A 15,796-nucleotide genomic window follows, 5' to 3' on the forward strand; every position below is an offset into this window, starting at 1 on the left:
TGTGTCATTCCGGGAGACATTGCCTGTGCATGTCTCCCAGAACGAGACAATTTATTGCAATCAGAATACGATTGCAAAACTTTGACCGACAAGAGTGCATTGTGCACTCTTGTTTGTCATCCACTATGATACTTAGAGAAAATACTTTACTTACATTATTTAAAATATTAATTTCCCTATTTAATATTTATTTATTATTTTTTGTGCTTTATATTCCCTATGGCATGTACTGAACTATTTTATAGACTCTACCGAGCTATCTCCACATATAAACATTTGACAATAACACATATATACTCTCTTCATATTCTAGTCTCATGACATATTATTGCAAAAGCTATATTTATACAGCATACCTCAGAAAGTCTCATTATATCCCTATCTAAGCGTTCAAAACCTATTTTCCCCACGTAATCTGATTCTTCAGGCTCCGCTGATTCGATTTCTGCTGTCAGATCGTGAAAATATGAATCACATAACAAGATAAACACAAGTTACCCAACTTGATATTTTCCGTAAAAAAACTCTTTAAGTTCATGTTCAAACAACATCATTTTAGAAAAATTCAATTTTTTCCAAAAGTGTGTGAATTCAAAAAGTCACAATATATCTAGTTATTACCCAGTATTAATTTTTTAATTTAGTTTTTGAGATATTCATTTTATAATACGTATTATTCAGAAAATTAAATACATTTGTAAGGGAAAACGGAATTAATAACAAATATATGAATATCGTGGAAGAGTCAATTTGAAGAAAACATTATTATTTTGGATTTGTGTTTATCTTGTTATGTGATTCATATTTTCACGATCTGACAGCAGAAATCGAATCAGCGGAGCCTGAAGAATCAGATTACGTGGGGAAAATAGGTTTTGAACGCTTAGATAGGGATATAATGAGACTTTATGAGGTATGCTGTATAAATATAGCTTTTGCAATAATATGTCATGAGACTAGAATATGAAGAGAGTATATATGTGTTATTGTCAAATGTTTATATGTGGAGATAGCTCGGTAGAGTCTATAAAATAGTTCAGTACATGCCATAGGGAATATAAAGCACAAAAAATAATAAATAAATATTAAATAGGGAAATTAATATTTTAAATAATGTAAGTAAAGTATTTTCTCTAAGTATCATAGTGGATGACAAACAAGAGTGCACAATGCACTCTTGTCGGTCAAAGTTTTGCAATCGTATTCTGATTGCAATAAATTGTCTCGTTCTGGGAGACATGCACAGGCAATGTCTCCCGGAATGACACATGCAGACCAACAAGAGTGCACAATGCACTCTTGTCGGTCAAAGTTCCGCATTCAAGTTATGAATGCGGAACAGTATGCCATTCTGGGAGACATGCACAGGCAATGTCTCCCGGAATGACACATGCAGACCAACAAGAGTGCACAATGCACTCTTGTCGGTCAAAGTTCCGCATTCAAGTTATGAATGCGGAACAGTATGCCATTCTGGGAGACATGCACAGGCAATGTCTCCCGGAATGACACATGCAGACCAACAAGAGTGCACAATGCACTCTTGTCGGTCAAAGTTCCGCATTCAAGTTATGAATGCGGAACAGTATGCCATTCTGGGAGACATGCACAGGCAATGTCTCCCAGAATGAGACACTGCGACCGTCAGGAGTGCATATTATCATCAAAAATTCAAAAAAAAAACATTTTTCTTTTTTCTTTGGCGAAAAATGTACTTATTTTTTTCGAAATTTTCGAAATATGATTTTTTCGGGAGACTTTTTCAAAATTTTAATATGATAAATATGAGTTATTTTATGTTCTCTATTTGAGAGTCTGCTTATTTTTGAGTATTGAGCAAGATTGAAAAATGAGAATATTTAGGAACATAATAAATCGATTTATCTCGTCATGTAGTTCATATTTTCGCGTTCTGAGAGCGGAAAACGCATTTTTTGAATGCGTAGATTCCGAATCACACGGAAAAAATAGGTTTTAATAAGAAAAATAGACAATTTATGAAGTAACAAAGCACATAGTATTATAAAAAAGAAAAACATTTTTCTCATATGAAAGAAAATATAACGTATTTTTTACAGAGCGTAGGTATATATCGAGCCAATTCACACCATAAATTCTTTTCTCGTTCTCGGGCCTATAAACAACCTGAGGTGCACAACAATATTAACTTATACTGCTGTTATCTGGATTTGAATCCTCAATTGAGAGAATTCCAGATAACTTCAGTATAAACAAACCATATACATGTTTCCTCCTTGCTTCTAGGCCAAGCATAACAAGTACATTACCTTAGAGCAAATCTCATTCGGAGTTTCTCATTTAATGAGAGACTCCGAATGAAATTTGCCTATTTGATTAATATCGTGCTTTATGAGATGCAAATTCTGATGATAAATATTGATCTAGAGCTTATATAAGATGCGAAGAAACTTCAAAAAAAGCTAACCGGTAAAGACAGCAACTTGCAACACCAAGTTGCTCACGTAGTGATTACAAGCATATCTGCAAGGCAATGTCCTCAGGATGCAGAACTTTGCCTGCAATCAGAAAAGAGATTGCAGCAGAGTAACCGGTAAAGACAGCAACTTGCAACACCAAGTTGCTCACGTAGTGATTACAAGCATATCTGCAAGGCAAGTCCTCAGGATGCAGAACTCTGCCTGCAATCAGAAAAGAGATTGCAGCAGAGTAACCGGTAAAGACAGCAACTTGCAAAGTCAAGCAGTTTCTGAGATTTTGATTTATAAATCATAAACCTTCATGCTTGATGATTTTGTAGAATTGTTAACTCATGTCATCAGTTAATGCTCACCTAAGGGAGGTGTTTTGCGGGAGCTGGGGTATCTTGGTGAGTACTCAGGAGGCCAAGAAGGGCACCCCAACCGACATTTTGCTGATGGATTGAGTTCGCAACCATTTTTATAACCGTAAAAACCGTCGGGACAAAACAACTTGAATAATTGAATTTTTTAATGATAATGATTGTGAAATAACATGTAACTATAATTTAAGAATGCCATATTTTTGTTAAAAAAAATTTCGAAAAGTGAGAGATTTTCCGTTCTAATAAATATATTTGATAACCGGGGTGTCTCCCGGAATCAAATAAATTATCATATCGAGAATCGGAGATCCTTGCAGTTTCGATTTTTTCGAAAAGTGAGAGATTTTCCGTTCTAATAAATATATTTGATAACCGGGGGTCCCCCGGAATCAAATAAATTATCATATCGAGAATCGGAGATCCTTGCAGTTTCGATTTTTTCGAAAAGTGAGAGATTTTCCGTTCTAATAAATATATTTGATAACCGGGGTGTCCCCCGGAATCAAATAAATTAGCATTACTAACATTCCTTTTTTATTTAAAATTTTCAATTCTTAAAACAAAGTTTTACTTCTATTTAATTATTTGCCATGAAAGTATAGAACATTAAAAATTATCCTACTACCTCCACCCTTATAATACCTTCAAAAAAATTATATCTCAATTTATTTTCTATCTTTATATTGATGTGCTTATTCAAAAACACTAAATCATAAGTCTTCAGTTCTCAAAATACTCTCAAATTATCTCATTGCGCATATTTTGAAATTTGATAATTTTAAATTGTTAAAAAATTCATTAATCACAGTAAAATATATATATACAACAATTAACTAACCGATTTCACATCTTGAACATTCGCATTTATTTAATATATTTGAATATCATTTACATCTTATTGAATTAGATCATAAATCACAGTTCCTTAATATACTATCTAGCTAATCATTATTGTTGCACAACTTACATTTGATTAAACACACGTGTATAATTCTGTACAACTCATATCTCTATCAATACTTTATTTATAATCAAAACAAAGGTTAAAATTGTATACCCTGTCACTGTAGAGTATTCTCCCAACTTTAAAGTGAAAATCAAAATTTGATATTTTAGTAATTTCATGTGAGATCGTTATTTTATAGGAAAACATACTGAAAATGTTTATAAGATGTTTCTCTATCATATGCCAAAATATCATGGTTTAAATGCTCTCCTAAGTGTCTATAACTGAATTTTAGGGCAATAACCTTATTCTAAATGTTGGGAAAGTAGGGTATTGATTATGAAATATAAAGTCAATTTTACTATGATCTTATCTTTCCATATAGTATGTGAACATACTTATGGATCCTGCTTATATTTTAAATATTCAACAAATAATCTTATAAAATTGTGCTATTCACGTTTCTCAAAGATGAATTAAGCATTTACAACTTGTGCATTGATGGAATTAGATATGGATTCTAATGTTAATCGATATTTTGTAAATTGATATATATTTTATCATGGTTTGACATTTGATCGTGTTGAAACCGGAATTGCAATATGCATCATCTATATATATAATTGTCAAAATATGAGCTATAGATTTTTAAATTATGCTCCTGATTATGAGTGACTTATATGATTATATTGAATTGAGTAGTAAGAATCATAAATATTAGAATATTACGATAATGTATTATAACCTTATAGAAGCTTAAGGCTAAAAATGATGATGAAAATGTAGCTCAAATTTAAGTCTAAAAATTTGAAAAAATTAAGTGCTTATGATAGTATGACGATATTGGTGTTTGAATGTAAGAAATTAGAGATGTATTAGAAGCATTATGAGAAAATAATAAGATATAAAAACAAATTTTATGAAATAATTTAAGTTATAAGAGGTGTTAACATTGGTAATGTGTGTATAAGATAGTAGAATTGTATTGGATCTTTGATTAGTATTTTATAACAATTTATTAATGTAGATGTGATTAGAATGTTGGATTTCAAAGGAGAAAGCGGATTGTTCACTCTTGTTGGTCTGCATGTGTCATTCCGGGAGACATTGCCTGTGCATGTCTCCCAGAATGGCATACTGTTCCGCATTCATAACTTGAATGCGGAACTTTGACCGACAAGAGTGCATTGTGCACTCTTGTTGGTCTGCATGTGTCATTCCGGGAGACATTGCCTGTGCATGTCTCCCAGAACGAGACAATTTATTGCAATCAGAATACGATTGCAAAACTTTGACCGACAAGAGTGCATTGTGCACTCTTGTTGGTCTGCATGTGTCATTCCGGGAGACATTGCCTGTGCATGTCTCCCAGAATGAAACAATTTATTGCAATCAGAATACGATTGCAAAACTTTGACCGACAAGAGTGCATTGTGCACTCTTGTTGGTCTGCATGTGTCATTCCGGGAGACATTGCCTGTGCATGTCTCCCAGAATGAAACAATTTATTGCAATCAGAATACGATTGCAAAACTTTGACCGACAAGAGTGCATTGTGCACTCTTGTTGGTCTGCATGTGTCATTCCGGGAGACATTGCCTGTGCATGTCTCCCAGAATGGCATACTGTTCCGCATTCATAACTTGAATGCGGAACTTTGACCGACAAGAGTGCATTGTGCACTCTTGTTGGTCTGCATGTGTCATTCCGGGAGACATTGCCTGTGCATGTCTCCCAGAATGGCATACTGTTCCGCATTCATAACTTGAATGCGGAACTTTGACCGACAAGAGTGCATTGTGCACTCTTGTTGGTCTGCATGTGTCATTCCGGGAGACATTGCCTGTGCATGTCTCCCAGAATGAAACAATTTATTGCAATCAGAATACGATTGCAAAACTTTGACCGACAAGAGTGCATTGTGCACTCTTGTCGGTCAAAGTTCCGCATTCAAGTTATGAATGCGGAACAGTATGCCATTCTGGGAGACATGCACAGGCAATATCTCCCGGAATGACATGCTTAGAACAATAATGCACTCTATCCTCCCTAAATTCTTCGTATTCCAGTTATTTTCTTCATTTTTTTACTTTTTAAATTTTTTTCTCTAATTTCTTATATTTATTTCTATAAATATTTTCCTAATGTAATCACACATTAAATTTTCATATTTCACAGAGAAACTTGTCAGACGATAAAAATTTTTTACACACAAAATTTTTCTTGGTGAAAAAGACCATCTTCTTATAACAAATCATTATTTACAGCTTACAAATAAAAAAAAATATATAAATAAATAGAAATTATGAATTAATTTTCAATTTCAACATCCTTACCTCTGACATACAATGATAAAAATTGATATCCGATTGCTCCTCCTCTTGGGATCACATAACACCAATTTTCATCGATCACAACATATTCGCCTTGTAAATCAAGTCTCTTATAAAATTTAAAAGAGGCATGACCATCTCTTCCGAGTGTAAGTGAAACAATGGCAAATCTGATAAATATGATATGTGAATGTTCATGAAGCAGTTCAATTTGGTCTGGCTGAGCTTCTTGAGATTCGCGGTCATTTGCAATGAAGAGGTATCTATTCACATGAGTAATCTTCTTATTCTCGAAATATTCTTTGAAATTTCCATCTTCAGGAAGTTTTAACATGTTAACACATTGAGCTTGATTATTCTCATCAATGAATTGAATCCCGCATAAATGTGGGTTCATAAAAGATGAAATAATGAGTCGTGGATCGCCTTGTTGTTCAAAATGAAGCATATTATATGTTTTTCCTGGTGAAATCGAAGTAGATCTTCCCATACGTTCTAATATTTGTAGGATATGGAGAAGATCTTCTTGTTTGGAATCTTCTTCTCCAACCTGAAACAATTCTAAAGCTCTTGCACCATTATCTTCTTCGATTCGAATATTTTCAAGGATAATGATAGTCAAGAACAATTGCATGGCGGCATTTAAGGCGCTTCGAGAATCATCGAGCCTGATGATTTGTGAATTTACCCTCTCTGTGGCATAATGATTGTGACGTCTGATCTCGTTAAATATTTCTGAGTAATGAAGCTGATTGGTTAACAAAACATCAAATCGCGGAGCATATTCCACAGAGTCCATAAAAGATGCTCCGCTTCTTGATGCAAGGCAGTGTATCAATTGATCTGTGGGTTCAAAATGGACATCAACTATTGGAAGAGGCGAAAACACTTCAGCTGGAGAAGGAGGATTATAATTTGGTTCAGGTTCTACTGCGCTTTCAATTTCTGATGGATCTAGATCATATTCAAGGATTTCTCTTTCTTCTTCTGGAGTGAATCCTTCAAGATCTTCTTCATCATCACTTCCATCCCAGTCTTCATCATCTGAAACTATTTCTTCAATCTGGGTATTTTCCTGTCTCCTATGGCGTCGTTCATTGATCTCACTGAACTCTTGAAGGAGGTCAAAATCAGGGGCGTCTTCCTCTTCTGCGTTTTGGCCAAGAAGCTCGCCTACTGTGAATTGAGCCTTCACTTCGTCAATCCGTTCAATGAAGTCTGAGGCCTCTTCGTCAGAGATACGTGGTTGGATGCTTTCATTTTCTTCAAGATCTTTGATGTGCATACTGAATGCAGTCTCAATGAGCTCAGGAGTCAGCGCATTCCAGCAACGTATTAAAATATACACTGCCAACTTCAGCGTGCACTCGAGGGAAGTGTCGATAGAATAGTAAGTCCACCATGTTCTCGTTGCCATATTCTTTAAGGCGCCAAAGACATGCATGTCAAGAGGTTGGCACAGATCGGTGCATCCAACTGGAATGAAGACGAGTGTGATGTTCAAGTCTTTAGCAAGCTTCTTTGTTTCTGCATTTCTGTGGCTAGAATATGTATCAAGAAACAAGTAGATTCTATCATTTTGAATGTAACTTGGATTCTCGCGATAACGATCGTTGTAATACTTTCTAAGCCATCTGAGATATTCTTGAAATACCTCCTTTGTGGCCCAACCTGTTTCGGAATGCAAAATCAACTCATTGGAAAAGACTCTGTTGTCGTAAATCTGCTTATGGCATGCATCTGTGAGACCCTTGCAGACAAATGTGAGTGGAAGTTTACTGCCGTCTGCCTGGATTGTGGCAATAATAGTGATTCCTTTCTTCTCGTTATGATTCATGTGGACGTCAACACCTTCCGAGCCTTTTATTGCATATGTCAGTCCATGAGCGATTCCACATCCGTAAAAGGATTCATTTGCGTTGCAGATTCTCCACAATTCATCCTTGAAGAGTTCCATAAGTTGAGTTTTGGTCTGTTTAAAGCTTTCGATACGAGTCTTCATCTCTTCGATGTCTTTTGGCCGACGATGCCAATGTGCTTCACGAGTGGTCAGGTCGCATCTCTCTCGGAAATTCGAAAGGTAATGGTCAGAAACAACAAAATCGTTTCTGAGAATCTCGTTAGGGTAAGCCTTTATGAACATCTTGACAAGCACTCTGCACATTTGGGTGTTAAAGAAGAATTTTTTTTCGATGAATTCTTTGATGATGTAATTGGCTAACAATTCTTCACCGTGATCACTGATAGCACGATTGATCAAAGATGCAGCCGTCTTTGGGTTAAATTCTGGGTCAAGTTCGTATTTTTTACGGTAATTATATAAGGTGGCAGGACAAACGTTTGTACTCTTGGCGAGAATTTCTATGAGACCTTTGTTAGCTGGATCCAAGCTGTCTTCAATGAGGCTCATTAGGAGAGATACTTGAGTGTCTGACAAATTTGCTGCATTAGTTAGTAAACATATCAAGGGTACGGCGGCACTGCGCGCCTCCTTACCCATGATATGTGAATTTGACACTTTACGAAACCGTTAACGTATATTTTACAACACAAACGACAACACTAACTTAACCTTAAATATTTACAAAGCCACCAACCACTTCACCTCACTAATGTAAAAAAATAAACGTTCTCACTTACAAAAGTATTGCAACTCCTCCCATTGCTGTGCTTCATATAACAGCTCATAATCTTCTGACTCACTTTCTTCTTCATATAGGTCAAAATCACTGTCATAGTTTATACCTGTAAGTTTTGACAAAGCTAATGAAACACGCTTACCGTTTGTATCATATGCTTGTATAAATTTTCCATTATGCTTGTAGTCATAAACGCTCAAACTAACTTTACCCTTTCTCCCTCGTATCTGATAGAATGTATTTTCACGAGGAACGAAGAACAAATTCTTGAACTCATGACCGTTGTAGTTTGTTATCTCAATAGTTTTCGTCATTTATATAAAAATAAAATAAAAAATAAACTTAAAAAATACAATAAAAATTAATGATATCACCACCCTCACACGTATGAAAACATAGCACAAAAATAATTTTAGGTGAAGTGGTGAGATCTCACCTCTTTTTTCACCTGTTTTTTCACCCTGTTGAATTTATTGCTTTATAACTCTCTTCCTTTCTCCAACTCTTCTAACTTCTTCCTAAGTTTAGTAATGTTGTCCTCATGAAGTTTAATCTTTCTCAAAATTCCTTCTTTATCTAATGGTTGCTTTATCTTTCTAAACTGAACTCTACCATCCTTCATAGTATGAATGTAAAAACCTTCTGGAATAGTTCCTGATTTAATGTATTCTACCAAAAACTTTTGTTTCATTGCTTCAGTGACTTTAGTCGTCATTTTACTCTAAGGTGAAGCTAGCACAGCGATAATGGATTTCATGACTTTTTAGTATTTCATGCAATCTTAACAGATAGCCTTACAAGTACTTCCAGTGTCCCTAGCTGTCCCTCCTTTTTATATAACTCCATGACATTTATAATCTCGCGAAACTTAACAGGTAGCATAACAGATTAAAATCAGATGAGGTTTTGAACCAAAATTTCTAAGCAACGTTGTCAAGGATTTTGAGGAACTAGGGACAGAGTGTGGCAAAGTCCAAGATTTAATTTATCTTCATCTGTTTCATCAGCTATCTCATCTAATATGCCAATATTTTATTCATAACTCGTGGCAAACTCACTAACTTTCGTTATGTTCATCTGCATGCTTCATCTGATAGAAAGTATGACTTTCATTAACTCTGTGAGATAATGAAAACTACTAGGGACAGAGACCATGGCAAAGTTTATGACTTTCATTATTTCCAGAACTTAATGAAAACTACTAGGGACAGAGACCATGGCAAAGTTCATGATTTAATTTATTCTCTCACTAACAACAAACACAAACTCCAACACTAACTCAAGTACTAACTTCAGCACAAATGACAAACGTCAAGACTTCTTCGTAAATGTTTAGTCAAGACTTCTTCGTAAATGTTTTGTCAAGACTTCATCGTATATGTTTTGTCAAGACTTCATCGTATATGTTTTGTCAAGATTTCATCGAAACTAAACGTAAATGTTTTGTCATGACTTCTTCGTAAATGTTTTGTCAAAACTTCATCGTAAATGTTTTGTCATGACTTCATCGTATATGTTTTGTCAAGACTTCATCGTATATGTTTTGTCAAGACTTCATCGTATATGTTTTGTCATGATTTCATCGTAAATGTTTTGTCAAGATTTCATCAAACTTCATCGTAAATGTTTTGTCAAAACTTCATCGTATATGTTTTGTCATGACTTCTTCGTATATGTTTTGTCAAGATTTCATCGAACTTCATCGTAAATGTTTTGTCATGACTTCTTCGTATATGCTTTGTCGAACTTAAACGTAAATGTTTTGTCATGACTTCTTCGTAAATGTTTTGTCATGATTTCATCGTAAATGTTTTGTCATGACTTCTTCGTAAATGTTTTGTCATGACTTCTTCGTATATGTTTTGTCATGACTTCTTCGTATATGCTTTGTCATGACTTCATCGTATATGTTTTGTTATGACTTCATCGAAACTAAACGTATATGTTTTGTCATGATTTCTTCGTAAATGCTTCATCGAACTTAAACGTATATGTTTTGTCATGACTTCATCGAACTTCATCGTATATGCTTTGTTATGACTTCATCGAAACTAAACGTAAATGTTTTGTCAAGACTTCTTCGTAAATGTTTTGTCAAGACTTCATCGTATATGTTTTGTCAAGACTTCATCGTATATGTTTTGTCAAGACTTCATCGAAACTAAACGTAAATGTTTTGTCAAGACTTCATCGTAAATGTTTTGTCATGACTTCTTCGTAAATGTTTTGTCAAGACTTCATCGTATATGTTTTGTCAAGACTTCATCGTATATGTTTTGTCAAGACTTCATCGTATATGTTTTGTCAAGACTTCATCGAAACTAAACGTAAATGTTTTGTCATGACTTCTTCGTAAATGTTTTGTCAAAACTTCATCGTAAATGTTTTGTCATGACTTCATCGTATATGTTTTGTCAAGACTTCATCGTATATGTTTTGTCATGACTTCTTCGTAAATGTTTTGTCATGATTTCATCGTATATGTTTTGTCAAGACTTCATCGTATATGTTTTGTCATGATTTCATCGTAAATGTTTTGTCAAGATTTCATCAAACTTCATCGTAAATGTTTTGTCAAAACTTCATCGTATATGTTTTGTCAAAACTTCATCGTAAATGTTTTGTCAAGACTTCATCGTATATATTTTGTCATGATTTCATCGTAAATGTTTTGTCAAGATTTCATCGAACTTCATCGTAAATGTTTTGTAATGATTTCATCGTATATGCTTTGTCGAACTTAAACGTAAATGTTTTGTCATGACTTCTTCGTAAATGTTTTGTCATGATTTCATCGTAAATGTTTTGTCATAATTTCTTCGTAAATGTTTTGTCATGACTTCTTCGTATATGTTTTGTCATGACTTCTTCGTATATGTTTTGTCATGACTTCTTCGTATATGCTTTGTCATGACTTCATCGTATATGTTTTGTTATGACTTCATCGAAACTAAACGTATATGTTTTGTCATGATTTCTTCGTAAATGCTTCATCGAACTTAAACGTATATGTTTTGTCATGACTTCATCGAACTTCATCGTATATGCTTTGTTATGACTTCATCGAAACTAAACGTAAATGTTTTGTCATGACTTCATCGAAACTAAACGTATATGTTTTGTTATGACTTCATCGTAAATGTTTTGTTATGACTTCATCGTATATGTTTTGTCGAACTTCATCGTAAATGTTTTGTCATGATTTCATCGTATATGCTTTGTCAAAACTTCATCGTATATGTTTTGTCATGATTTCATCGTATATGTTTTGTCATGACTTCTTCGTATATGTTTTGTCAAGATTTCATCGAACTTCATCGTAAATGTTTTGTCATGACTTCTTCGTATATGCTTTGTCGAACTTAAACGTAAATGTTTTGTCATGATTTCATCGTAAATGTTTTGTCATAATTTCTTCGTAAATGTTTTGTCATGATTTCATCGTAAATGTTTTGTCATGATTTCATCGTATATGTTTTGTCATGACTTCTTCGTATATGCTTTGTCATGACTTCATCGTATACGTTTTGTTATGACTTCATCGAACTTAAACATATATGTTTTGTCATGATTTCTTCGTAAATGCTTCATCGAACTTAAACGTATATGTTTTGTCATGACTTCATCGAACTTCATCGTATATGCTTTGTTATGACTTCATCGAAACTAAACGTAAATGTTTTGTCAAGACTTCTTCGTAAATGTTTTGTCAAGACTTCATCGTATATGTTTTGTCGAACTTCATCGTAAATGTTTTGTCATGATTTCATCGTATATGCTTTGTCAAAACTTCATCGTAAATGTTTTGTCATGATTTCTTCGTAAATGCTTCATCGAACTTAAACGTATATGTTTTGTCATGACTTCATCGAACTTCATCGTATATGCTTTGTTATGACTTCATCGAAACTAAACGTAAATGTTTTGTCATGACTTCTTCGTAAATGTTTTGTCAAGACTTCATCGTATATGTTTTGTCGAACTTCATCGTAAATGTTTTGTCAAAACTTCAGTTAGTATACAAGTCTTGGGTACGGCGGCACTGCGTTCCACTTTACCCAATACTTGTGAATTTGACACTTTACAAAACCGTTAACGTATATTTTACAACACAAACGACAACACTAACTTAACCTTAAATATTTACAAAACCACCACCCACTTCACTTCACTAACGAACTCACTAATGTAAAAATAAACGTTCTCACTATCGTTCTCACTAACGACTTCACTAATGTTCTCATAAATTTTCCTCAATATCTTCATCATCAGTGTTAACCCTATTGTAGTCATACTTGAAGCCATAAACTTTCTCTAACTTCTTAACGTACAATTTACATAACTTACCTTCGTCATCGTATGGTTTAATGATATAACTATTTCTATCTTTATAAACAGTCAATGAAAAGTCAACTGGTCTCGGATGTATTTGAAAGAACATGTTATGCTCAGGAAGGAAGAATAAATGTTTAAATGTATGTTTGTTATATGTTTTGATTTGTATGAGTTGCTTTTGTTCTGTCATTTACATAAAAATAAACTTAAAAATAAAATAAAAAATAAACTTAAAAATAAATGATATCACCACCCGCACACGTATGAAAACATAGCACAAAAATAATGTTTATGTTAGAATGTTAGATCTAACACGTTTTCTAACACGTTTTCTAACCTTGTGAATTCATTACTTTATAACTCTCTTCCTTTCTCCAACTCTTCTAACTTCTTCTTAAGTTCAGCAATGTTGTCCTCATGAAGTTTAATCTTTCTCAAAATTCCTTCTCTATCTAATGGTTGCTTTATCTTTCTAAACTGAACTCTACCATCCTTCATAGTATGAACGTAAAAACCTTCTGGAATAATTCCTGATTTAATGTATTCTACCAAAAACTTTTGTTTCATTGCTTCAGTGACTTTAGTCGTCATTTCAATCAAATAAAAATGTTCAAATAAAATAAAAATAACGTTATTTTTCAGTAAGGAAACGCAGGAGTTTTACGATTTATTTGAGGCGTAGGTTCTGGTTTAAATGTTGGAGTCGGTTTAGGAGTTGACTTTTGAACAGGAGTTTGTACTTCCATAGGTTCAGGAGTCATTGAAGGTTTTGCTTGTGAAGGCGTTGGTTTTGACGAAGGTGTTGGAGTTTGTTTAACTTCAGCTACTTCAGTATTATTTATAACATTTGCTTTATTTCTTTTCAACATCATAACTGCTCCTGCTGTAGCTAGCAAACCTAGTGGGAGACCATATCTTATATAAGGACTTGACCAAATGCTATTTTTGACAGGAGCTGGTGGAACACCTAACCTTGGTGAAACTGCTCTTTGCCATTGTGCAGCTCGTAAGAAATATTCAATAGGTGCTCCATAATCGTTTGGTAAAGTTTGTTTCACAGATGGTGAAGGTTCACGAGAGCTTGATGAAGAACTCATTTATAAGCTTTAAAAATAAACGTTCATCCTTTATTCCTCACTGTCGTCAGTTGCTAAGTTATAGTCGTCAAGTCTTATTATTGGTATGCCTGACTGTCTTACTTGTATTGCAAAGCAACAATCCCTCATAAATCCAATAAGTGGCTTTGGTACATTTTCAGTTGCTAGTTCAATAGGTCCTTTAACAGACAATTTGTATGTTATTGGAGCAGTAGATGTTTGACCTTGCTGGAAGCAAAAGTCCACTTCTGTTGGAAAACCACATAAGAAATGTGTGTTGTCATAGCTATCCCATTTATGTTCCACACTACCATCATCCACCAATGACCTCATAACATCTTCATTAAATCCTATCATATCATTGTTTGTATTGCAAGCGTTCGCAACCATTTCATAAAATACAGGTCCATATGATTTTTCAGGTTCTGCAGGCATATTTCCATAAGCTCCCATGGAAAGCTGAAGATATTTAAACTTAGGGTTCTCAAAATTAACATAATAGTTGTCTTTCTTTCTAAATAGTGCCCAAATACTTTTAACATTAATAGGCGTATAAGCTGCTGTAAATGTTGCACTTGAACTATCTGTATTCTTTGAGAATGAACCGTCCATAGGAATCCAATCCATAACTTTAACAGGAAAACATAAAGCCTCGTTTGTATAATGTTCTACAAGTTCTGTATAAATGTTAGGGTCTAAAGAGAATGACTTTGGATGAATGAAACATTCATTAAAATCCATCTTTGTTCGAAATAGTTGCTGGGTTACAGTTGTAATAGTAACTGTTCCACTAGCTTCTATTGCCTTCGTTATCATAGTGAATGGTTCATTCCATGGAACAAATTTATTTGTCGGTGGATTTGAATCTGAAGCAAATGCAACTTTAAGAGTTGGATTGAAAGCAATGATATCATTTACAGATATAGATGTGCATTGTAAGGCGTCGCTACTGAACTTTACTTTAAGCTGAATGTTTCCTGCAAAAGCTGGAATAAATCGAATAGCTTCTAATGGAAGGAATCTTCTAACAGGAATTCTTAAACGAAGCTTAAAATCAAATGATTTTCCTGCTGTAATTGGACCACTAACAATTTGTCCTGTTCTGCATGTTCCCGAATGACTCCATACATCTTCATGTCGAGTCTTTGAGAAAACATCTACTTTCTTTATTTGTTCGGTAGTTTGTGAGTTTGAAGTTATATATGCTTCTTCTCTTGCGTTGTCTTGAGAATATACGATACGACCATTTGCAAGGATTTGATATCCAGCAACTGCATAGAAAGCGTCATCGAAACCAATCCAAAATCCTGGTGGGTTTGTTTTATTGGAACCTGAACCAATTTCTTTATCTGCAATAAATTGACCTTCCATTTTATACGTAATGAATGTATTGTAAAGGTCCAACATATTTTCACCAGGAGGTGAGAGATTGAATGTTACCCATGTGTTATCTTTAGCAGTTCCAGGTTGTGATGGAATCTTTGCGTCAGAATATTTTCTATTAGTGTCACCAATTTGAACTGCATTGTCTATGATATCGAAATATGAGCGAATCTGATGAATATGCTCTGCTGGAGTAAATTCGTTTAGCTGTTCGTTCTGCATGTATTTACTTCAGATAA

At 34.2% G+C, this 15,796-nt stretch overlaps 1 protein-coding gene and 2 pseudogenes across 3 annotated transcripts, besides 3 other annotated features; all 3 read right to left on the minus strand.

Moving 5' to 3' along the window:
- The first annotated feature begins 1,665 nt into the window (after window positions 1-1,665).
- Window positions 1,666-2,359: a mobile genetic element.
- Window positions 2,360-6,051: 3,692 nt separating this feature from the next.
- Window positions 6,052-8,513, minus strand: TVAGG3_1049350 (DNA binding; the record flags this gene model as incomplete). The annotated part of the gene is made up of 1 exon (XM_001305470.2): window positions 6,081-8,513. One exon carries the CDS (start codon window positions 8,511-8,513, stop codon window positions 6,081-6,083), a length of 2,433 nt encoding a protein of 810 aa, XP_001305471.2.
- Window positions 8,514-12,753: 4,240 nt separating this feature from the next.
- Window positions 12,754-13,444: a terminal%2Cinverted (terminal inverted repeat of Maverick-1C transposon ID:TVAGG3_1049360).
- Window positions 12,754-15,796: part of a mobile genetic element that runs on past the window's edge.
- TVAGG3_1049370 lies at window positions 13,719-14,174 on the minus strand (annotated as a pseudogene). The gene has a single exon. A coding segment is annotated over exon 1 (456 nt).
- Window positions 14,356-15,779, minus strand: TVAGG3_1049380 (annotated as a pseudogene). The gene has a single exon. A coding segment is annotated over exon 1 (1,424 nt).

The sequence above is a fragment of the Trichomonas vaginalis genome, chromosome I (assembly GCF_026262505.1).
Source record: "Trichomonas vaginalis G3 chromosome I, whole genome shotgun sequence".
Taxonomy (NCBI): domain Eukaryota; phylum Parabasalia; order Trichomonadida; family Trichomonadidae; genus Trichomonas; species Trichomonas vaginalis.